This window comes from Triticum urartu, chromosome 2A (assembly GCF_056163025.1).
Source record: "Triticum urartu cultivar PI428250 chromosome 2A, HENAU_Tu73, whole genome shotgun sequence".
NCBI classification, from domain to species: Eukaryota; Viridiplantae; Streptophyta; class Magnoliopsida; order Poales; family Poaceae; genus Triticum; species Triticum urartu.
Genome location: NC_141874.1, coordinates 740565475 through 740588970, shown reverse-complemented (window position 1 = coordinate 740588970; position 23496 = coordinate 740565475). Strand labels below are relative to the sequence as shown.

Genomic DNA, 23496 nt, shown 5'->3' with positions numbered 1-23496 from the left:
GCCAGCCCTTGGGGGCTACCAATTGCTCCTGTAAAAAATTTAAGTATATATATAAAAAGTCCCGGCTCAATATTATCTTACTGAGCTGGCCCTTGGGGGCTACATGTTGCTACTCAAATTTACATGATCGTATCTACAAAGTCCCTGCTCATTATTGCATAATGACCCGGCCCTTGGGGGCTACACTGGTTGAAGTTTTTATGGGCATCAGGCAATTACAAGTCCCAGGTTGCTGCAAGCATGACAACCTGACACTTGGGGGCTACATATGTGGAATATTCAGTTTATGACTAATGACTGAGATGAACAACCAGGATTTCTTCAAGGTTGCAACACTTATACTGGAGCAAGTCTTAAGCTATCACTATGTTATCCTCTTAAGACTTGGGGGCTACAGGTATTATGCATATAAAGGGGGAACGTCTTCAAATTATCAGTTTTGAGTAAATCAGAAAGATCAATTACATGACCCGGTGTCAACAACAATTATGACCCGGCATCGTCTGCTTTATAACTCGACAATTTTGGTAATGATAAACCGGCAAGTTTTACATCTTCAAGCCGGCTAAAAATCAGTGACAGCAAATTGATTATGAGGCTCCTGTCAAATTTGTTCTTGTGTTTATTTTGCAGGATAAGTTTAATATGGATAAATCCAAATTAAACTGGGGGCTAATGTTGGGGATATACCCCGCAGTATGACTCGGCCGGATGTATGACCCGGCCGAAGTTGGCGACTCACTGGTGACCCGTCCTGACTTGGCGACTCACTAAGTGACCCGCCTGGATCTCTCCACTCACTGATGACCCAGCCAAGTCAGGTGACTCATTGGTGACCTGACAGGCGGGTTAGAGGAGCGACAAGACCCGATGGCCCAGAAGGCAGTTCATGGAAGTCCGGCTCAAGCTATGGCGGGCCGGCTTAAGAGGAAAGCATAAGGAATATTCCCTTACAAAGTAAGAAAGATTAGGACTCCACTTGTAATAGAGTAATCCTAATCCTAATAGGACTAGTCATGTAAGCCACCCCTTCAACATATATAAGGAGGGGCAGGGCACCCCAAGAGGGACAAGTTTCACAGGTTTCACAAGTTATGTTTAGATATACAAGTCAATAGCTCTCGAGATAGAGCACCCTTCTAATCGTGATCATCATCATCAATATCAATGAAGCAGGATCTAGGCTTTTATCTCCACCGTGAGGGGCTGAACCTAGGTAAAACCTCGCATCTCTCGATTCCGACCAACCCCTCCAAACTACTACATAGATGCGTTGGCCTCACGACTAAGTCCTGACACTAAGGACACCTGCCTTGACAATTCCACGACAACTATAGTACCTGGAGTATTTTTTTTGAAACGGAGGCAAAAGATTTACCTCATCGATTAATTAAGTAGAAGAGAGTTGTCCAGTTAACTAATGGAAAACCGGTTGAAAACAATTACAATACCACATACAGACTACTCCCAAGGTCTGAAACCCCTTGACAGAACCATCAACCCTATAGGCATTCCCAACATGCAAGAGTCCCAAACCGTCACACATTTATATCGCGAAGGAATCCCCAATAAGGATGCCTCAGATGTGGACAATTGATCCCATCAAAACCAGGATGATAAGATAAACCATGAGGATGACCCAAAAGACTGAGGAGCAACCATTAAGCAGCCGCAGATGCCTTCTCTATGGCATCACTCTTCTTATTTTTGTTTTTGAGAGACTTCATCACCTTCTTGATCTTGTCTTTTGTTAACCTTCTCACTCAAGATGCACGCAATCACCTTACCAGACCGAGGGCAAGCCACCTCCAAGCTAGATAGCAAGTTGCAAAGCTCTTTCGGGAAGGTCATGGACTGGTTTGGACCAGTTTTAGAAACTTTCATGTGTTTTTCTTCTTCTCCTTTTCTTTGTATTTTCCCCCTTATTTTTCAAATAGATGTCGACTTTATTTTGTTATAGACGCGTAACATTTATTTCATACACTTTTAACATTTTTTAAGTACATGATGTACATTTTTCTAAATACATGTTTGGACATGTTTTTTGAACAAATGATAAACATTTTCCTATATAATTTGAACATTTTAACATCATACTAACATTTTCTAAATGTCACTAACACATTTTGCTAACGTATGAACATTTTTTAGAAATGTCTAAAAATTATTGGTACAAACATTTTTCAAAATTTACGCAACATTTTTCAAAATTGTAAAAATATCTTTACAAATGGCACAAACATCGTTTGAAATTCTTGTATATTTTCTAGTGTTACGGACATTTTTTTTCTAATGGTATGAACATGTGTTAACATTTTTTAAATGTGACATGGACGTTTTAAAATTAAAATATCTATATTAAATTTTGATGCATATTTATTTGGAGTATTTAAAAATATAAAAAAAGAACAAAAACTAGTATGTACGGACGTGCTATTATATGAACAAAAACAAATAGGTTGAGCGCGTTGTAGGCGACCTATAGCCGCGTTCAGTAGGATCCACCTTCTGCAGTTAGTTGTCGGCCTTTGTGCGTGTGTTGTTTGCACGGGGCTTAGCTGGGCCTTAGAGATGACAGCAAAACATCGCAAGGCCGGAAACGAGTAGTTGTCAAGCCCCGAGCGAACTATTTCCTTCTCACAGTCCCCGCAAAAACGATAAAAAAAAGAATCATTTCCTCATTCTTATCTTTATAAATTAAAAAAGAGGATGGAGTAAAAAAGAGGATGGAGGTGCGGGGAATCGAACCCCGTGCCTCTCGCATGCGAAGCGAGCGCTCTACCATATGAGCTACACCCCCGAGGTGGCAATCACACACTGTTAATTGTATCCATTATGGATTTTTTGATCCACACTGCTGTGACTAGAAATGAGAACGATGGGGCGACTCTCGGTTTAATACCATCCATGTGCAGAGTGTTGGAGCTCGTCTTGCTCTGCCCAATTCTCTCTTTCAGTTAGCCTTTTTTAAAAGCAAGGACTTGGCCCCCGGTTTCTGTTAAGTTTCTACAAGACCACAACCAAAATACGTGAAAGGAAACATAGTAAAAAGAGATCATGCGAACAAGGCGGCACTCAGGAAGAGCACCAGCTAATGCCGCGGCTGAGCACATGGCAAAAGAATGAAAAGTTCCGCTCCACATTACAGAACCATGACGCAGCTTCGGGCGAAAATCTGTGGCGAATGGAGTCCACAGTCACGATGGCGGACCAACGCAATGCATGACCATCTTACCAAGGAGGTTCGTTGTGTCAGTTTTGGGCTACAGTCTCAAATTTACTCTTTATCCGCAGACTACAAGCTGATGCCGTCTCTGAAATGTCGGCTATTTATCATCTGCTCTTCAGGCACAAGAGGCTGGGCTACACATTCAAGAACGGAATACAAACAGCTACACGCAGTGGAGCTCCTACATTCAAGAGTGACACCTTGGACGATTCGAAACAAGGAACCTACTTCTGCTGTCAGGGGCTTCTGTATTCAAAGCTTGCATTGCAATAGCATTTGCGATAGTGACAGCATGGATGATTTGAAACAAGAAATTTAAGCTCAGTGCAAACAGTAGCAGCAGAACCTGGACGCATGGACAGGCTAATGAAACGAAGACATACATTTCAGTCGTCTTAGATGGGTTGCAGTTACATTAGTCATACTAGTATATATCTTGCACCGAACAGTGAGAAAGACTGGAGTGACAACATAGTATTAATTAGATACAGACATGGCACTGCTTATCAGTGGTTAAAAAGTAGAGGCGCCTATTAACAGACAAGGCAAACAAGTAAGGAGATAACACATGGAAGGACTCAACAGAATATCAATCCTCGAGCTCATACATAGTCTTCAGTTTCAGAAGCAGATGTAGCAGCAGCAGCAGGGTCTTCTCTTCCACGAGGAGCCAAAGACTCGTAGTAGCCGTCAACCGTCTGACCCTCCCTCCTCTGAAGCTTCTCCGGAAATGTCTCCATCCCGGCGTATGTCAGCAGGACCCAGACATAGGAGAGGTACTCCACACCACCTCCCAGAGTCTGGGCGTGCAAGTATCCTCGGCACCTGCCTGCAGAAAAACAGAGCATCTCCACCCACACGTCTTGGATCAGCTCCCACCTCCTGGTGACTTCACCACCAAGTTCATCACCCAACAAGAATTCAGCGAGCTCCCACGCGTCCTGAATAAAAGATTTGTCACTATAACCTTGGTTGCATTTGTGAACTGCCGCTTGTATAAACTCTATCTCGTCCTGGGGTTCGGTGCTGATGTTCTTGAGCTCGTGGTAGGCCTTTGTGAACAAGCTCTTTCTGCTGCCTGGCATTAGCATCTCAGGATTAGCTACCAAGAGATGCATCATGTAGTTGGATATTACTTTGCAGCGGCTGGCACAATGACCATCATCACGAGACCTGTCCATATACTGGAAGCATAAATCAGTGGCGAGGTGCCAGAGAATAATGGTCTCGTCAAATGGCCTCTTTATGCTCCAACCCAGTCTCGGGAGACATTTCTTACGGCCGAGCGTCCATTCGCCCCTGGCATCATTAAACCTCCTGTAAGTCTCATTGTCATGTATGTACTTCCACCCCGATTCAACATGCTGGCGGACCAATTCTGTAATCTCCTCACACGAATGGCTAGATTCCATGTAGGTAAAGTATTGGTCCACCAAATCCTTGCAGTTAAACCTTCCGGCGACCCTCCTCAGCATCAACATGTTGGGGCGCCATCTGTTATTGGCTAACTGTCCTATAATACTGTGTTGGAGAATTACGCCGGAGAAGCCGTCCGGTCTAACTGCTTGTACGCAGAAGTAAATCAGCTCCAGCACGAGAGCACCGTACAAGAGCACAAGTGTAACCCGGGTATCTTCACCGCTATGAGCTTTGCTGTGGCTACTCGTGTGCACCAGGCAGATGGCTGCCACTAGCGTTGCATAAGCTAGTGCGTGCGTCCGCCGACGGCAAATGAATGATGGTAGCGCATTCTTGAAATCAACAAGTGGTCGGTGATAACCCCCGGTGCGGATGAAGCTGATCATAGCTAAGAGCGCGCTGTCATCTTTGGTGTAGAGGAAGCTGGTCATAGCACACAGCGCGCGCCCTATTGCTTCATAAGCTGATCCGGGGTCGAGCGGCCAGAATTTCTTCAAGATTTTGACACGCTCCGGATAGGGACTTGGGAAGTCCAAAAAGAGCTGGTACGATAGCCCTGGGAGGTCTTGTTGGTCTTCTTCGCATGATCGCCGCTCTACCCTCCCATCTATGAATTGTTTTGCTTCTATTATAAAGTTGGCAAGACTTCCTTCCTCCGTGACAGCGCTGCCCCGAATGACGTGCTCCTCGGTCAAGCTGGCCTGCCGCAGGGCATCAAAGCTGCTGCTCTTAAGATCTAGTGCCTTCTGGAAGGATCTGATAATCACTAGGACGAAGAGCAGAATTGTTGCAGCCAACAACCGCTTGTCATCTGCCGACCATGACTTGTAAAGCACATAGAGTGCAATTGTAACCTGACACCGTTGATAATCTAATTAATAAGATGCAAACAAAATCAATATATACACACCCTCTAACCCATAATATAACATCTTATTTCATCCAATTAGTATATTGGATATAATAAGATCTTATATTAGGGGACGGAGTTTCTCAACTAGTGGACACCATGGCTACCTAATTACAGTACAATGCTACAGAAATACCAATGCCTGTGCTATCAGTGTGAATTACTCTCTTCCTGCAAAATTCCACTCACGTCCCCCGCGTCGCCCTCAGGCAGCTCCCGTTCCTACCTTCCCCGCATCACCGTCGCCGCAAGGGACCCCGGCGAAGTCCGTGCGTGCCCAGGGAAGGTGCCTAGCTGGCCGAGTCCGGTGGTCCCGTCCAGGACGTGCATCGACGGTGGACTGCTTGTGGGCTCGCACATGTTGGATCTGGGCCTGGTGGGCTAGAGGTGGAGCATAAAGAGGACGATCCGATTGGGCCGGCTAATTTGCATTTGCAGTTCAATTTCAAACATTTTTCAAAATTACGAACTAATTTCGAATTCCACACATTTTTTTTGAATTGGGAACAAATTTTAAAAGTGAACAAATTTGAAAAACCTGAACATTTTTTTAATGTGAACATTTTCAGAAATTGCAAATAAATTTCTAATTCCAAACAATTTTTTTGAAAAGTGAACATTTTTTCAAAGAAGTGAATTCAAAATATATACTGAACATTTTCTTATTACACGGTGGACATTACTCAAATACATGCTAAACATTTTTGAAATAATACGGTGAATTGTTTTTCAACATGCACGTTGAACAAATTTTCTATACAAACATTTTTCAATGTACTGTGAACACATTTTTCAATATTGTGATTTTCTTTTGAAAGGTAAAAAAATTCAAAAATTATGAACAATTCTCTGCATCATGAACAAAATTGGCATTTCAAGCATCTTTTGAAAATTTACACAGATTTTAAAAACTTGAGTTACGAAAAATTATGAATGTATGAAAAAACACAAATAGAAAAAGATGAAAAAGGAAAAGAAGAAATAAGCAGAAAAAACAGAAAATAAAAAGGAAACGAAAAATTAAAATCATGAAGAAAGCAAAAAAAAATGAAAAAAACTAACAGGAAAAAACATGTTCAGGGAACCTTCTAGAAGTGGGCCGGTCTTTCTGGTGCCGCCGCTCACTTCGCTTTAGCAAAGCCGCGGCTCCTTGATGCACGCGCAGGTCGAATAGGATCCAACCGATGTTCGATCCCATCGGCGCTAGTGCTTGTGGTGAGTGGCTGCGACAACAGTGGTGCTCTCTTATTAGCTCCTGCGAGGATGCTCGCCGAGTTGAAGGAGGGTCGTGAGGTCTCGCGCTCCTATGATTTCCTTGACTCGACGACCGACGTGGTGCAGAGTGTTCCGAGCTGCGATGCTTGAGGCGAAAGCCTTGTTTTTTTTTTGAACTAGACGAAAGCATTGTTGGCAACCATGATGGGCGACACCTTCGGGGACCCTTTTTTCTTACTTGGTGGTGTTATTGTGAATCTCCCGCAAGCATCACTTTAATAATTCACTGAAAGATTAGAGCAGCGCGAACCAACCCGCGGTTGGATGGTTAGGTGGAGAGTCGTATGATCAACCCATCAGGGTTCAAGTCCCGGTGCTCGTATTTATCCTGGATTTATTTTAGGATTTTTGGCGATGCGCGTTCAGTGTGAGGAGACGTTCCCGACGACTACGAGGCGCCTACAGTGACTTTGTAAAATTACAAGATGATATGCTGGCTCATTCTCTCAGAGGTGCTCATAGAGTTAGGGTGTGCATATATGAGCGCTTGGGTCTGTTGTGTTCAAAAAAAGAGATTAGAGTAGTACCTAGACCATTTTGAGTCAGATAAGCACCAACTTTGATAATTTTGAACCCATAATTGTATGAGATATATTTCCTTTGACTAAAAACAATTATTAATTTCCTAGAAATGGTTATTTAATTTAATGGTAGAATTTTTCTATGCCCTATGTCCCTTGGTGCAAAATATTGATAATAGCCAATACCACACAATTATCAGCCTAACATATATACCAACTGATTACAACCCCAGTGAATGGCAAGATTCCCTTAGGCAAACTAAAATGTGGCTAATAATTTGAACAACTCAAGTAAGGCAAGTATGGCAAAAATAATGTGGCAATATAGGGCAAAGATAGTCACAATCCAAATAGCCCCTTAGAGACACAAAGTAGTAATATGCTTAGCCATGCTATTGGAAACAATAAAAAGTTTCTAAAAATGAAGTGTTGGCAAAACAAACAAACAAAATATGAAGATGATTTTTTAAAAACAAGATGCGAGCGAACATGGTGAAGTTATTTGTATTGTGATGGTAGTAGTCTCGCCTGAGCCGATTAAGGACCTAGCTTCAGTGTTGTGCCAACCTAGCCTAACAAGTTAGGGCATTTCTAATCAATCCCTTATAACCGGCTAGAGAAATAAAAATGTGGTTTTACTCCTCTAAACGGGACCTAGCCAATCCCTTAACTGGCATAAGGGAGTAACTTTACGCTGCCCCTAAAAATCTCCTTATATTTATTCCACCGCGAGGTGGCTGAGTCAAAGCCGCGCCTCCTCATACGTCTCCAACGTATCAACAATTTTTGATTGTTTCATTCCATTATAGTATCAATCTTGGATATTTTATATGCATTTACAAGTAATTATATATTATTTTTTGGGACTAACCTATTAATTCAGTGCCCAGTGTCAGTTTGCTATTTTTTGTCAGTTTTTGTTTTTTTTAGAATATCAGTAGCAAACGAAGTCCAAATGCCACGAAACTTTTTAGAGATTTTTTCTGGAGAAACGAGACACTAGAAGCTTTGAGAGAGGGCCATAAGACGAAGGAGGTGGCCACGAGCCACCAGGGCTCTCCGGGGGGAGGGGATCAATCACGGAGGGGCTCTACATCAACCTTACAGCCATTTCGATGATGTGTGAGTAGTTTACCACAGAACTACGGGTCCATATTTAGTAGCTAGATGAGTCTCTCTCTCTCTCAGATCTTCAATACAATGTTCTTCGTTCTTGGAGTTCTATTCGATGTAATCATTTTTTGCGGTGTGTTTGTTAGGATTCGATCAATTGTGAGTTTATGCTCAGATTATCCATGAATATTATTTGAGTCTTCTCTAAACTCTTTTATGCATGGTTATTATAGCTTTGTATTTCTCTCCGATCTATTGATTTGGTTTGGCCAACTAGATTGATTTTTCTTGCAATGGGAGAGGTGCTTTGTGATGGGTTCGATCGATTTTGCGGTGCTCAATCCTAGTGACAGAAAGGGACATGACATGTATTTGTATTGTTGCCGTTAAGGATAAAAAGATGGGGTTTACTTATGCGTGAGTTTACTTTTTCTACATCATGTCATCTTGCTTAAAACGTTTCCGTTCTTTATGAACTTAATACTATAGATGCATGTTGGATAGCGGTCGATGTGTGAAGTAATAGGAGTAGATGCTGGCAGGAGTCGGTCTACTTGTATCGGATGTGATGCCTATATACACGATCATTGCCTTGGATATCGTCATGATTATTCGCTTTTCTATCAATTGCCCAACAGAAATTTGTTACCCACCGTATGCTATTTTCAAGAGAGAAGCCTCTAGTGAAAATTATGGCCCCCTGGGTCTACTTTTATCATATATTAAAATCCAAAAATACATTGCTGCAATTTTTCTTTACTTATTTTATTTTGTGTTTTATCTATCTATCACTACAAAATCTAATCTTGCAAGTAATCGTCAAGGGATTGACAACCCATTGTTCACGTTAGGTGCAAAAGTATTTATTATTTTGTGTGCAGGTACTACTAACGAGGTGTTGTGTGAGTCTCCTACTGGATTGATAACCTTGGTTCTTAACTGAGGGAAATACTTATCTGTACTGTATTGCATCACCCCCTCCTCTTCGGGGGAATCCAACGTAGCTCAGAAGTAGCAGAAATAATTTCTGGCGCCGTTGTCGAGGAGACATCATCAACATCTATCAAGTACCTACGCATAAAATTTCACATCCTTGCATTTACATTACTTGTTATTTGCCTCTCGTTTTCATCTCCCCCACTTTTAAAAAGGTTTTACAAAAATTACAAAAATATTTTCTGTTTGCCCTTTTCTCCATTTTGCCTTTTGTTTGCTTGTTATCTTATTTGCTAGTCATGATGTCTCAAGAAAATACAAAATTGTGTGATTTTTCCAATACTAATAATAATTATTTTATTAGTACTCCGATTGCTCCTCCCGCCACTAATGTAGAGACTTGTGATATTAATGCCGCTTTGTTAAATCTTGTTATGAAAGAACAATTTTCTGGTAGTCCTAATGAAGATGTTGCATCCCATCTTAACACTTTCATAGAATTGTGTGATATGCAAAAGAAAAAAGATGTGGATAACGATATTGTCAAATTAAAATTAGTTTCGTTCTCATTGAGAGATCGCGCTAAAATTTGGTTTTCATCTCTGCCACGAAATAGAATTGATTTTTAGGATAGGTGTACAAATGCTTTTATTACCATGTATTTTCCTCCCGTGAAAATTATTTCTCTTAGAAATCAAATTATGGATTTCAAGCAACTTGAGCATGAACATGTTGCCCAATCTTGGGAGATGATGAAATTAATGATAGAAAATTGCCCTACTCATGGTTTAAATTTATGGATGATCATACAAAAAATTTATGCGAGATTTAACTTTGTTTCTAGAAATATTTTAGATTCCGCTACGGGTGGTAGTTTTATGGAAATTACGCTTTGTGAGGCCACCAAATTTCTTGATAATGTTATGGAAAATATTCACAATGGCATACTAAAATAACTCCTACTAGTAAAAAAGTGAATTTGATTGAAGAAATTAGTACTCTGAGTGATAAAGTTGATGCGCTTATGAAACTAGCTGCTAGTAAAAATTCTCCTATTAATCCTAATGATGTGCCATTGTCCACACTTTTATTGAGAAAAATAAAGATCCCATAAATGTGAATTTTGTCTCATGAAACAATTTTAATTGAAATGCTTATAGAGGTAGTTTTAATCCTATGTCGTTCCCTGGTAATTCCTCTAATAATTATCGCAATTTCTATGGTAATTCTTATAATAATAATAGGATGCCCTTTGATCTTGAAAGTAATATTAAAAAATTATTAATGCTAAAAAAGGTTTTCAACACTACCATAAAAGAAAAATTGAGTAAACTTGATGGTATGTCTAGGAATATGGATAGAATCGTTCATGATGTGGAAAATCTTAAATCTAAAATTTTGCCACCCAAGCTTGATATTAATGAATCAATTAAAGCTCTTTATGTCTCCATGGATGAAAGTAAATAAAGAACCGCTAGGTTGAGGGCTAAGCGAGAATTCTAAGAAAAAGTGATTCCGCCCGATTTTTATTGTAGTAATGATGAAGATATTAAAATGATTGGTGTTTCATCTATTGAATCTTTATTTAGCAATGTAAAACTTCATGAAAAGGGGACTGAAGAATAGTCAACTTTAGCTAGAAGGCGTCCCCATAGTTTGGAGGGTGAAAATCTTAACAAAAAATTGGATAAAAGTGAGTTTGGAGAGGTAAACACTTTAAATAGTGATGTGCCCACTATCTTGGATAACAAAGATTTTTATTATGATAGTTGTTCTTTAATTGAATGTATTACTTTGTTACAATCCTTTCTAAATTCACCTAATGGTCATGAACAAAATAAGGCTTTTACTAAACATATTGTGGAAGCGATGATGAAACTTTTAGAAAAAAGCTAGAATTGGAGGTTTCAATAGCTAGGAAATTATATAATGAGTGGGAACCCACCATTAAAGTTAAAATTAAAAATTATGAATGCAATGATTTCTGTGATTTTGGGTGCTAGCGCTTCCATAATAGCAAAATTGCTATGTGATGTGCTAGGTTTTACCAATTTGGATGAATGTTCTCTTAATTTGCACTTAGCGGATTCTATTATTAAGAAACCTTTTGGTAGAATAAATGATGTTTTTATTCTTGCAAATAAAAATTATGTACCTATTGATTTCATTACGCTTGATATTGAATGCAATATGTCTTTTCCCATAATACTTAGTAGATCGTTCTTACGAACCATATGTGTTGTTATTGATATGAAAGAAGGGAATAGAAAATTTTGGTTTCAGTTAAAGAAGGGTATGGAACACTTTCCTAGAAAAAGAATTAAGCCACCATATGAATCTATTATGAGGGAAACCTATGGAGTTAATTTGAAAGATGACAACACTTGAAACTATGCGTTATGCCTAGCTAGGGACGTAAAATGATAGCGCTAGTTGGGAGTGAACCCAATAGTTATCTTAATTTCCATGTTTAATTTTCTTTTTTTATGTGCACACAATTATGCTACTGTCATGGTTGTGTTTTGTATTTTAATTAGTGGTTGTTCCAAGTAAAGCCTTTGGGATGACTTGGACGATAGTTGCTTTGACTCTGTGCGAAAATGGAAACTTTTGCGTCCAGTAGAAGAATTGTTGACATTTCCTAGAGCGTGATAAAATTATGAATGTTTTACACATGATTGATATACAAATTGCCCACGTTCTCCTAATGTTTAATAATTTTTGGAGTTACAGAAGTATGGTCATTGTTTGAATTGCTACAGACTGTTCTATTTTTGACAGATTATGTTTTCGTTGCATTGTTTGCTTGTTTTGATGAATCTATAGATTGTATCGGGGGGTATAAGCCATGGTGAAGTTAGAATACAACAGGTATAATGCAATAATAAAATATGAATGGGTTTGCAGAAGTACTTAAAGTAGTGATTTGCTTTATTATACTAATGAATCTCACGAAGGTTTTGTTGAGTTTTGTGTGCTGAAGTTTTCAAGTTTTGAGTGAGATCATGATGAATGAAGGAATAAGGAGTGGCAAGAGTCTAAGCTTGGGGATGCCCGAGGCACCCCCAAGGTAATATTCAAGGATTCCCGACAAACTAAGGTTGGGTATGCCCTAGAAGAGGGGAAGGATGCCCCAGAAGGCATCCCCTCTTTCTTCTACGGACAATTGGTAATATTACTTGGAGCTATATTTTTATTCATCACATTATATGAGTTTTGCTTGGAGAGTCGTGTATTATATTAGTCTTTGTTTTGTTTGCTTTCTTACTTCGTCACAACCATCTTTACTGGATACACTTATTTGAGAGGGACACACACCTTTCATGATTTGTTAGAATACTCTATGTGCTTCACTTATATCTTTTGATCTAGATAGTTGCTCTAGTGCTTCACTTATATCTTTTTTAGCACGTCGGTGATTATATTTTGAAGAAGTAGATGAACACTCGTGCTTAACTTATATCTTTTTGAGGGTTGATAGTAGTAATGGTAATTTGCACAAGATATGAATTTGGTCCCAATGTGATGAATATTCAAGAAGGATATAATAAAAACGTTCATGTAGATCGGATATGATAAGTTTGACTTGCAAAAGTTTTGCGATATGGAGATCATAATATGTGAGTTATGCTAGTGAGTAATTGTGATTTAGTAAGAATATTGGTGTCAAGATTTGTGGTTCCCTATGCATGCACGTAAAGTCATAGTTATGCAATGAAGTTACATCCTACTTATGGTGCATTATTTAGTGTTAATTATTCTCAATGCATAATTATGACCGTTTTTATTTTCTGGTTGGTTGCTTCTCAATATATTTGCTAGCCTTCATTTGTACTAAGCGGGAATACTCCTTGTGAATCCAATTCCTTAAAACCAAAAATGTACCAAATGAGTCCAATATATCTAGCTATATGCGGTATTTACATGTCGTTCCAAGTAATTTGCATGTGCCAACTCTAGTCATTCAAAAAACTTTTCCATTTCGTATGCCCGTACTGCTCATGAAGCGACAGGGGGTGGTCAATAGCTTTCATGCTAGATGGGTTATTCTTAAGATGAGTGTTTATTCACTTGTCATTGCACCAGAAAATGGCCGGTAATGGGGATGCCCGGTCCCGAAATGAAAACAATAATGATAAATTTTTTTGAAAGTTGAAATTTTGGAAGGCACCCGTGGATACAGCTAGGCATGGATTGTGAAAGAATGGTGGAAAATAAAATATACTTTATTTTATGTTTGGGAACTGCCTATAATGTGTCTAGCATGGGAAATATTGGAAACTTTCGGTCGTAACATTGACAAAAAAAGCATGCATCCCAAAAATAAATTTATCTCTATTTTACACTTTGAGCTCTCGCACCTATGCAAATCTCTGTTTTCTTCTGTGAAGGGCTATCTATTTTAGTTTTATGCATTTTTATTTTTATTTTGAGTCTCCATCTTCTCTTATAAAGCACCAACTAGAGAGCAGTATTGTCATACTTGTGCATTGGGTGTAGTTATTAATATTGAGTGTGTTTCATAAATGAATCAATGACTGAGCATGGTGGGCTAGGGATAACTTATTTTAGCATTGATATTTTTAAAGACATGGTTGCTTGTTAGTATGCTTGAATATTTATATCTTCATGTCAAAGTATAGACTATTGCTTTGAATCACTTGAGTTCAAATGTCCATGCCACAAAAAAAGATTATATGATGAATCTGATAAGTAGCATTTCACATAGAAATTTTGTTTTTGAAATTTACCTACTCGAGGACAAGCAGGAATTACCTCCCCTCCCCTGCTTCCTCCCTCCCCTCCCACGCAGCATTTGCGCCCAAGCCGCCCCTCCCACCCCCCGCCAGCACCCGCCAACTGCCGCCCCTCCATAGGCTCCGCCGCTGTCCTCTACCACTTCGATTTGCGCCTCCTACTCCCGTCGGTAGCGAAGAAGTGGTGAATCTGCTACTGCTCCAGCCGCCGCCGGATTTGGCGCTTCCGGTTGCCGGCGGCTGTGTCTTGCCATGAATTGGCCGGGAAGCGAACCGCACAGCCTCGGCAACGCCTCCCGGCTGCATGCAGGTACCGGCTCCTCCTCTAGCTAGTCAAATATCTCCCTTCGAAGTTTCACCGGCAAATATATGCCCGATCATCACCTGGACTCGGCGCTAGCACAACGGATCACCGTTGCCGGGCATAAGTGCGACGACTGCACGTGACAGTTGGTGCGCCGATTCTCTACCACGCCCCAACATTCTAGATGGGTGTTCTTCAAGTGCACAAATGGTGGGGTATGTGCTTGTTTTCATTCGGTTCTTCCCCGGATTCGGCGCATCGGTAGCTCATTGTTTGTTCATCTATGTGTGTAGGATGGATGCAAGTTTTGGTATTGGGAAGAAGAATACATCGATCCATTGATAGCAGGAAAATTGATAGATGTTCGTGCACTTGTTTCTAGAGTTGAGCCTAGAGATAAGATTAGATGCGAAGCAACATCTACTTTAGAATCGAAGAAGTTTGAAGCTCAAGAATCCGCAGATCAACAACAAAGTCATAGATAAGATATTGATCCAACTAGTGGGGGCAGTTAGGGAAATTGAATATCTTCTAAAATATCTAATTGTGGTTCTTATTTTCTTTGGTCTTGCTCTCGTGGGGAAGAGTTGATGAATTATGTACTCCAAAGTCATTGAATGAAACAAAGAAGTAAGAAAACGTGTTTCAGTGGCCGAAAACGTGACACATATGAAAAAAGAATTTTACTCCGTTATATATGGGGAATCAACTAGGTCCGACGACATTTTTGTGGAGTATATATACTCCACTAAGGTTTTACGCTGTGGAATACTCCGCTAATTTTAGTGGATCGGTTGGAAATGCCCTTAGTGGCAGAGCCACGACTGAATAGAACCTCAAGCCAATTGTTTTTCTGATAATATGTGCCATAGGTCTGAATCTGGTGGTTCGCTTCTCTGAAGACAGATTCATCACTTCATCTGAGCGCAAGTATTTAACGATCGCTCCTTTCGGAGTCTCCCAGCAATCACTTGGGGTGGGCTGAGAGCACGCTCTTAGCCGCCGCCACGTGTCGCGCTCTGGGTGTTTTCTGCGCATTTTTTTATTTTTCTGCACGCGTTTTCGGTTTTTTAGACGATTTTTCCTGGTATTTTTGGCTGGTTTCCCACCAGTCTCAAGAAAAAAATGCATTAATTTTGCTTTCACGAGAGGCACGGTTTTTGCTTGCGTGAGAGGCATGGCCGTGCCTCTTGAAAAGAAAAAAAAAGGGTTTTTTTTTCCTTCCGTGAGAGGCATGGTTTTGCTCCTGTGAGAGGCATGACCATGCCTATCAGAAACGGGAAAAGCGTGTTTTCTGTTTTTTTCCTTCCGTGAGAGAAACGGTCGTGCCTCTCGGAAACAAAAAAATACGCATTTTCTCTTTTCTTTTCCTTCCGTGAGAGGAACAGTTTTGCTTTCGCGAGAGGCACGAACGTGCTTCTCGGAAACGAAAAAAAATGTTTCCTTTTTTTCTTCCGTGAGAGGCACGGTTTTTTTCGTGAGAGGCACGACCGTGCTTCCCGGAAATGAAAAAACACGTTTTATTTTTGTCTTCCGCGAGAGGCATGGTTTTTTCATGAGAAAAGGTTCGTAAAAACTATCAATATGAGATCTAGTTTTGGAGATCTCGATGCAAGAAATTCAACGTTGAAAATGGTTTGAGATTTGGGCGCACGGTTTAAGAGATAAAACGTTTTAAATAAATGGATCTATGAAAAAAGGGAAAACTCTCAGGTTGTGACAAGTGACGCACATACGGGGCACCAATTATCACAACCGGGGAAGGGGGAAATGATATTTGTAATGAGTACTCCTGAATTAGTGATTTTGAATTCATCATGGAGAGCAATTCACGAATTGTGATCAAGAATATTGAAGATCCTAGGGAGAGTTAGGCCTGGGTTATATTTTGGCAGGCTGAACCCTGGGCCCATATATAAATTGATGTTAATAGTTAAAGAAAAATCAAATGCACCGGGCATGGGCCCTAGGAGCCAACTCTGCAAGATTGACTAATCAGTGGGTATGTCTCAAAAAAATGTCTCAAAAAAAGACTAATCAGTGGGTACCCTTGCAACGCCTTCTAGCGGGCGGGCAGGGGCATGGTGCATCCAACTGTCGCCACATGTAGTGCGCTTGCGCACCTCTGGCAACACAATTTTTTTTCTGTTTTCTACATGTTTTTTATTATTTTTGGTATTTTTCCTGGTTCTTTTTTGGGTTTTCTAATTTTGTTTAGTGTTTTCTTGGTTTTGTAAGAAAAATCTATTGTTGTTTATTTCGCGTGAAACACACCGTGTGAAAAACATAATTATGCTTCATGATGAAGCACACCCGTGCTTCCCAAAAGGTAAGGTAAAAGGCACAATTATGCTCCACGACTAAAAGTGAAAAGCATGATATGCTTTGCGGTAAAGCACAGTTGTGCTTCCCGAAGAGTGAAAGGCACAATTATGCTTCACAATGAAGCACAACTGTGCTTCTGGTAAAGTAAAAAATCACGGTTGTGCTTCAAGCCGAAAAGTGAAAAACACAAAATGTGTTTTATGATTTTTTTTATTTCTTTTTATTTATTTAGATATTTTTCAGAAAAAGGTTCTTCCTAATTTATTAATATGGGATTTAGTTTTGAAGATCTGGACCCAAGAAACGCAACATGAAAACGGTTCGTGATTTGGACACACAGTTCCGGAGATAAAATATTTTGAAAAAATGAATCTACAGAAAAAGCACAAAACTCTTTAGGTTGCGACAAGTATCGCACATGGAATGCGCCAGTTGTCACCACTAGACGAAAGGGAATTCTTATTTACAAGGGGTACCCCTTAAATACTAATTTTGCAGCTCCGCCATAATAACAAGTGCAATCACCCCATCCACACTGGCCTACGATCACGTTGATTTACCGAAAAGGCTATATAGAGGAGGGGCTCCTCTTTTTTTAAAGGGGGTAATCCTCCTTTCTGAGAAAAGGACGGGCTCCATAGAGCCTGTTTCTCAATATACATATGCAACTAAAAAACAAAAAATATATACATACACATATATATGTAGACTATATGTGTGTGAAATTTATAATAATATACTTTCATACTTGGCATGGAAAAGGACAAATGAGCTTATAAAAGGGCCATTTTTGTTGTTGTTGGTCTAAGATTTTGGTTTTTGGTGTAGCTTACAAATCATTTTATATTACAAATTCATACTGAACAAATACAAGTATTCATGCATATTTATTGAAACTTTTAACTATGCTTTTTCGAACTTCTTCTCTTTTTTTTTGGAAAAAAATGGGATCCAAGGAGCCCGGCAGCCACAACTTCACACTCGTGGATTTAGTACCTCTTCCGTTGCTAGAATATTGACTGCATCGGACTAGGTGATAGTGAGCAATACAATTGAGAGTGATGGTCCCTGGCTTGTATTCGAGCACATGTATGATCGAGCACATGTATTCAAGCCCTCGAGGCCCCTGACTTGTATTATGATATTTGTATGACTTATTTATTTTTAGTGTTGTGTTGTGATATCTTTCCGTGAGTCTCTGATTTTGATCGTACACGTTTGCGTATATGATTAGTGTATGATTGAATCGGGGGCGTCACATTTCATGACAGTTAAACCATGCCGGTGTTCATGGCTTTGAGAGATAATTGTGCCCTATTGTATCGGGGCTGACGACAGTGGTGGTGCTCTTCTGCACTATTTGCTCCTTGGTGGATTCGTAGTGTAGCCTTGACACCTCCACATAAGTAGTGTCTTAGATGAAATGCACAAAATGTTGGGCTAGAGCATGTACAACCGGACTCCCCAAATTGAGCGGGCGGGCGCAGGACCACTCACTGGACAGGGGAGAGAAGGAAAATGTTGACCCAATCGGACCCCTCAAAGCCTCTTAAATGCTCGGACTGTCCGACACTCCTCATATATGAGATGAGTATGAGAAGTGTCCGATCAGTGGTCCTGCGTCTGCCACATAGGATTGGCCCACCATAGAACATCTTTTTTGTTTCTTTATTATTTCTTTTTTTCTCTCTCTTCTTCACTAATCAGATGCATGTGACTGGATGTATAGGGAAAAAGTGAGGGACATGACTGCGTGCACCGACAAATAGGGAGTCAAAATGTACATGCCCGAACACTGACCGGGCATCTCAGGGGACGTTTGAGGGACCAAATTAGCGTAGTCTGGCTGTAGATACCCTTAGATAGTTCGACTACTATGTTCATGGATTCAAGCGGAAGTCTTGCCCGACCATCGGTACTTTTAGTGTCGGATCTCTTGGATACTATCCCCCTTTTTTCTCATCATAGTGGAGTCCGAACACCTCCTCATCCCTTGGGGGTCGATACCTTCGGTGGAAAACCCAAACACTACTTGTTGGGGCCTGGTTCTTTTCAATCATGGCATCTACATCTAACAAGTACTCCCTCCGTCCGGGTTTATTGGGCCCATTATATTTTGGGTAAAACTTTGACCATCTATAAAACTAACAAAATATAAATTATATGATACAAAAGGTATATTATTGCATTTATATTTGAAAGAGATTTTTCATGGTATACTTTTTATGGCATATAGTTTTGCATATTTTATTTGTTAAATTTTTGAGTCAAACTTTAGCCCAAACTAAGAGGGGGCCTAATAAACCCGGACAAAGGTATTACAAAGTACAAGAGGGCAATGCGTGCTTTGTTACGCCTTTCTTCAGTTCTGAAATTAATTCTAGTTTCTTCCCAAGGGTTATTAAGGTAATTCATATTATGTGCATACCACGGAGGCTGTCGAGCAAACGCAGACCCTGCATGCGTTAATGAGACGGCCATGTAGGACGCTACTTCCAATTTTAGGAAGGTTTCATTCGAATTTTTCTTTTTTCTACTGGTTTTATTTATTTTGATTTTTAATTATTTTTTCTTTACATTATATTCATATTTGTGATTTTTTTTAGGATTGATGAAGATTTTTTTTCATATTAGTGAATAATTTTTAAATTCACTAGTGATTCCTCCCGAATGCCCTTGCAACCATTGCCACGCAATTTTTTCTCCATGGGATCAATCTTAAGTCTAAGTCTCTCTTGAAGACGGATGAAATCTTGATGCTCTCTGTGAATGTACTCTAAGTTTTATAGGCGGCGGCCAGAGTGGCCAAAGCCCCTAAAATTCCATATAATGAATACCTCATTTGATGGAGGGAACGATGGGGTGACAGCTGGAACTATATAAATAAGCTCTTTTAAAACCATAATTATATTAATAATTTCGAGTCTATTTTTAAAACTCATGAACATTTTTTCAAAGTCCTGAATAGTTTATCCATATTCATGAACAATTTTCAATCTGTGACTAATCCCTAATTCACAAACATTTTTTAAAATTTGTGATTTTTTTAATTCACGATCACTTTTTAAAGGATTTTAATAGAAAACCGGCCAAAATAAAAAAGGTTGATGGAAAAACTGATTGAGAAAAATAATCGCTAGCATAATACACACATAGTGCCACACGGTCCGCGACATAGTGCACATTTACTTGTTATCTTGTGTTTATCGGAGCTCTCGAACTTTTCATTACTACGATCAGTTGTTTCAATTTGCTTTTCTCTATGTTGGGTAATTATCTTGGGCATGGTTGTGTTTTGTTTCTTCGTTAACAGCTTTGCTTGTTGTTTCGTGCGGTATCTGTTTTGAGATGTTGGTGGAATTGTTTGGTTTTGGGCTGTAGTAATGCTTTTTTACTCGTTTTAGTATCGTTGGCGGTCAGTGGTGGTTATGTGAGCTCCTTTATAGCCCACAAAAACAATCAAGTATAAGCAAACAACATACATTCGAGACGTAACACAAAGAGAACCATACGACCACAACTCGTCACTCAGTTCCTGGTATGGGTTTGTAGGGAACCATCATGACGCATGAGACAAATTAACAGCCTCTGAGGCTGGCAGGCACTAGCGAAAGAGAAGTGATCTCCCTATTCCCACAACTAAGAAGTCGGAAGCGTGAAAGCCTGAGAACGAATCCAAATATCCTAAAATGCAAAATACCCTCTTAGGTGGGCCCATTAATGACCGTCAAATCCCATATGCACCAAGAACCAACATTTCTAGGGAGCTTAGAATTTTTGAATAATTTTTAAATTCGCAAACAGTTTTTTAATTTGGAATTATTTTGGACCAAATAAAGTGGCACCCTCTTGTAGGTTCCTTGGTATATAACCAAATAGCGGTTAGACAACCTGCATCAGACTAAATTTTGATCAAATCGTTCCCTAAAAAAATTGATCACTATCGGTTTTGATAGTGTCATGCGGAACCCCGCGACCTGACTTGACCCTTACACATGAGTTCCACTTGAGAAAAAAACACCAGAACTCTTTTAGACCTCTATTCCTAGGGAATACCAGAATTTGGTGCTCTTTGCTGGTGTTTCTTTTGTTTGGCAGCGCTCCAGAAGGTACTGTGGCCATGGGTTTTGGTGTTGTTAATTCTGGTTTTCTTTAATTAACTAGAACAATGCCCGTGCATTGCAACGGGATATAAATATTCTAGTACGTTAGCTTCTAATTTACATTAATAAAGTGATTGTGTAAATAAATGTTCATCAAATTCTGACCGAGAATTACCTTATATTTTGATTAGAAGTTTGGTAAGTAAATTAAAGTAGAACTGGTTCAGAAGCTAAGTAAATTAAGATGATTGATTATCATATGCATGGAAGGTTGGACGAAGGGATGGTGGGAAGAAAGGTGAAATGGGAACGTTACATGCTTTTTAAGCAGTAGAGATAGAAATTTTGCTTGTATACTACTCCCTCCATCCTAAAACATTAAGGCCTCCTTTGGTTTAGAGGAATCTTGTAGGAATTTCATAGGATATGATTTTTATAGAAAAAATTTCTGTAGAGCCTTTTGGTTTATAGGAATGGAATCATATTCCTATGAAGGAATTCTTTCTATCCTTCATATTTCATAGGAAAATAAACATTAACCTAGACTCAAAGGAAAAAATCCTATGATGTGAATCAAAGGGCATCTCCTTTCCTATTTCTACTCATAGGATTTAAGATATATGTCATCTCATTTCCTATGACTTTTCTATCGCTACGATTTTCCTACCCTATGAACCAAATGAGGCCTAAATTATTTTTGATACAAAAAAACAATCTTACATTTTTAAACAGAGGGAGTATTTTGGTCATTTTTTGTTTGTAAACTGGATCACCTCTATTCTTTTAAAATGGAACTGCAGGAACCTGCTCTCTTGGCGAGGCCCGTAAAGAAAGAAGTAATACGCCATATTATATTGTTGTGCTTAAGAGTCTTCTACAAGGACATCATATTACTATACTGACACATGCATAAAGTTGGACGACGTAAAACCATTCAACTATTCAAGATAAATCAATCCAAGCGCCGGTGTGCGATGACCTCTCCTCGGTGGTTTGTATTGACATGGGACATGGTGAGTAAATGAAAAGTGTGGCGCTAGCACTAACCTTGGAGAGAGAAGTTAGCATGTGGCGGCCCCACTGCTCGTTGTCTTCAATCCTGTAGGTGGTTATGGCGACCTGTCCGCCGAGGTGCATCACCAGGATGGGCGCCCATAGCAGCTCCAAGTCACGGCTGCCACGCGCATAGTGACACCCCGGCCCATTCTTTTGTCGGTTGAAGAGCGTGGCGAGGGCGAAGATAGCCAGAGCGTCGCTGCCGATGTGCGCCAGCCGGAACAAAATGATGAAGACCCGTGGCTTTAGATTAGACTTACGAACTACGGCAATCGATACGAGGAGGTATTGGGCGGTGAGGCTGGCGAGGACGAGGGTGCGCAGCTCCCACTCCTCCCACCATTGCGCCATGTCTCTCTCGCGCGCGCGCGACGATTGAGCTGCAGCGTGATGCGCTCCAATGGCTTCTCTTAATCAGATGCGCGTGAATAGCTTCATGAATACTGATCAAGAGGATAGGATTTTTATAAAATTTTTCTTTTAAAGTTCTTTGGTTCATAGAAATAGATTCTTATTCCTACATATGATTGGTTTCTGTCCTCCACATTTCATAGAAAAATAAAAATAAACCTAGACTCAATGAAAAAATTTCTTTGGTGTCAATCAAATGACATCTCGTTTCCTATTCCTACTCATAGGATTTGAGATACATGCCATCTCATTTTCTACAAAATTTCTATTCTTATAATAATCATATCCTATGAATCAAAAGAGGCCAGAAGGTGTCTTAATGAATAGCTTTAATTGCGGCTTGCCCACCAGATCTCGAATAAAGAAACAAACTTCTTTACGAGGACACCATTCGTTAAAGAATCCGGCAAGGACAAGATCTATTGCTTGGCATCAGTGCACGCACAGGCTGTCATATGCTCCGATGGTTCGTGATCAACAATCCACAGCCACCTTTGCCATGTTGCAGTCGATCAAAGCAGCACGCCAAGAATCATCGGCGCCATGACAAAAAGAGCACAAGCTAGTAATACTCATCAGTGCTCCCGGTTTATTGTTGATCGCAATTAGCATCCAGTCGCTAGGCTTCAAAGTTATAACTCTCGTGCGTGCGAGAGCCCATGCCCGGGCGCCCACTACAAATGCATGTTACCTGCCAAATGGTAGACATACGTCCATTGTAACTAATCGAAATTTATTTGTACGCGTTTCCATTTGTTTTCTATATGCATGCATTTGTTTCCCGTTATTTTGAATACAAGTTTTAGGGTAGTTGTCATTTTTATAAGCCGCCTGTCATTTTTATAAGCCGCCTGTTGGTAGATAAAAGAGTAGTACTAGATAGCACTGGCAAGAAAGTACTCAAAAATGCTACTCCCTCTTTTCATCTATATAGGGTCTAATGCATTTTTTAAAACAACCTTTGACTATTGACAAGATTAATAGTACATGACATGCATAATGTGAAAATTATATCATCGAAAGCTCCTTTCACATACGAATTTAACGGTATGCTTTGTGTAAGTTGCATGTCATATTTTATTGCTCTAACATTTGGTCAAAGTTAGCCTCGAAAAATGTGTTAAGCCCTATATAGAT

The 23496-nt window shown here is 39.9% G+C and overlaps 1 protein-coding gene and 1 non-coding gene across 2 annotated transcripts; both read right to left on the bottom strand.

Annotated features, from left to right (window-relative positions):
- Positions 1 to 2727: 2727 nt before the first annotated feature.
- Positions 2728 to 2800, bottom strand: TRNAA-CGC (transfer RNA alanine (anticodon CGC)). The gene has a single exon. It is a non-coding gene; the product is annotated as a tRNA-Ala (tRNA).
- Positions 2801 to 3596: 796 nt separating this feature from the next.
- LOC125540255 (uncharacterized) lies at positions 3597 to 22365 on the bottom strand. The gene is made up of 2 exons (XM_048703840.2): positions 21940 to 22365; positions 3597 to 5502 (listed from the first exon to the last, which is right to left on the bottom strand). The coding sequence occupies exons 1-2, from the start codon at positions 22297 to 22299 to the stop codon at positions 3832 to 3834; spliced, it is 2031 nt and encodes a 676-aa protein (XP_048559797.1). The 5' UTR covers positions 22300 to 22365; the 3' UTR covers positions 3597 to 3831.
- Between the last annotated feature and the right edge of the window lie 1131 nt (positions 22366 to 23496).

Coding starts and splice junctions, on each gene's coding strand:
- LOC125540255 (XM_048703840.2), bottom strand. CDS start 22,299: ATGGCGCAATGGTGGGAGGAGTGGGAGCTGCGCACCCTCGTCCTCGCC. Junction 5,503..21,939: donor TGCTAACTTCTCTCTCCAAG/GTTAGTGCTAGC, acceptor CAACGGTGTCAG/GTTACAATTGCACTCTATGT.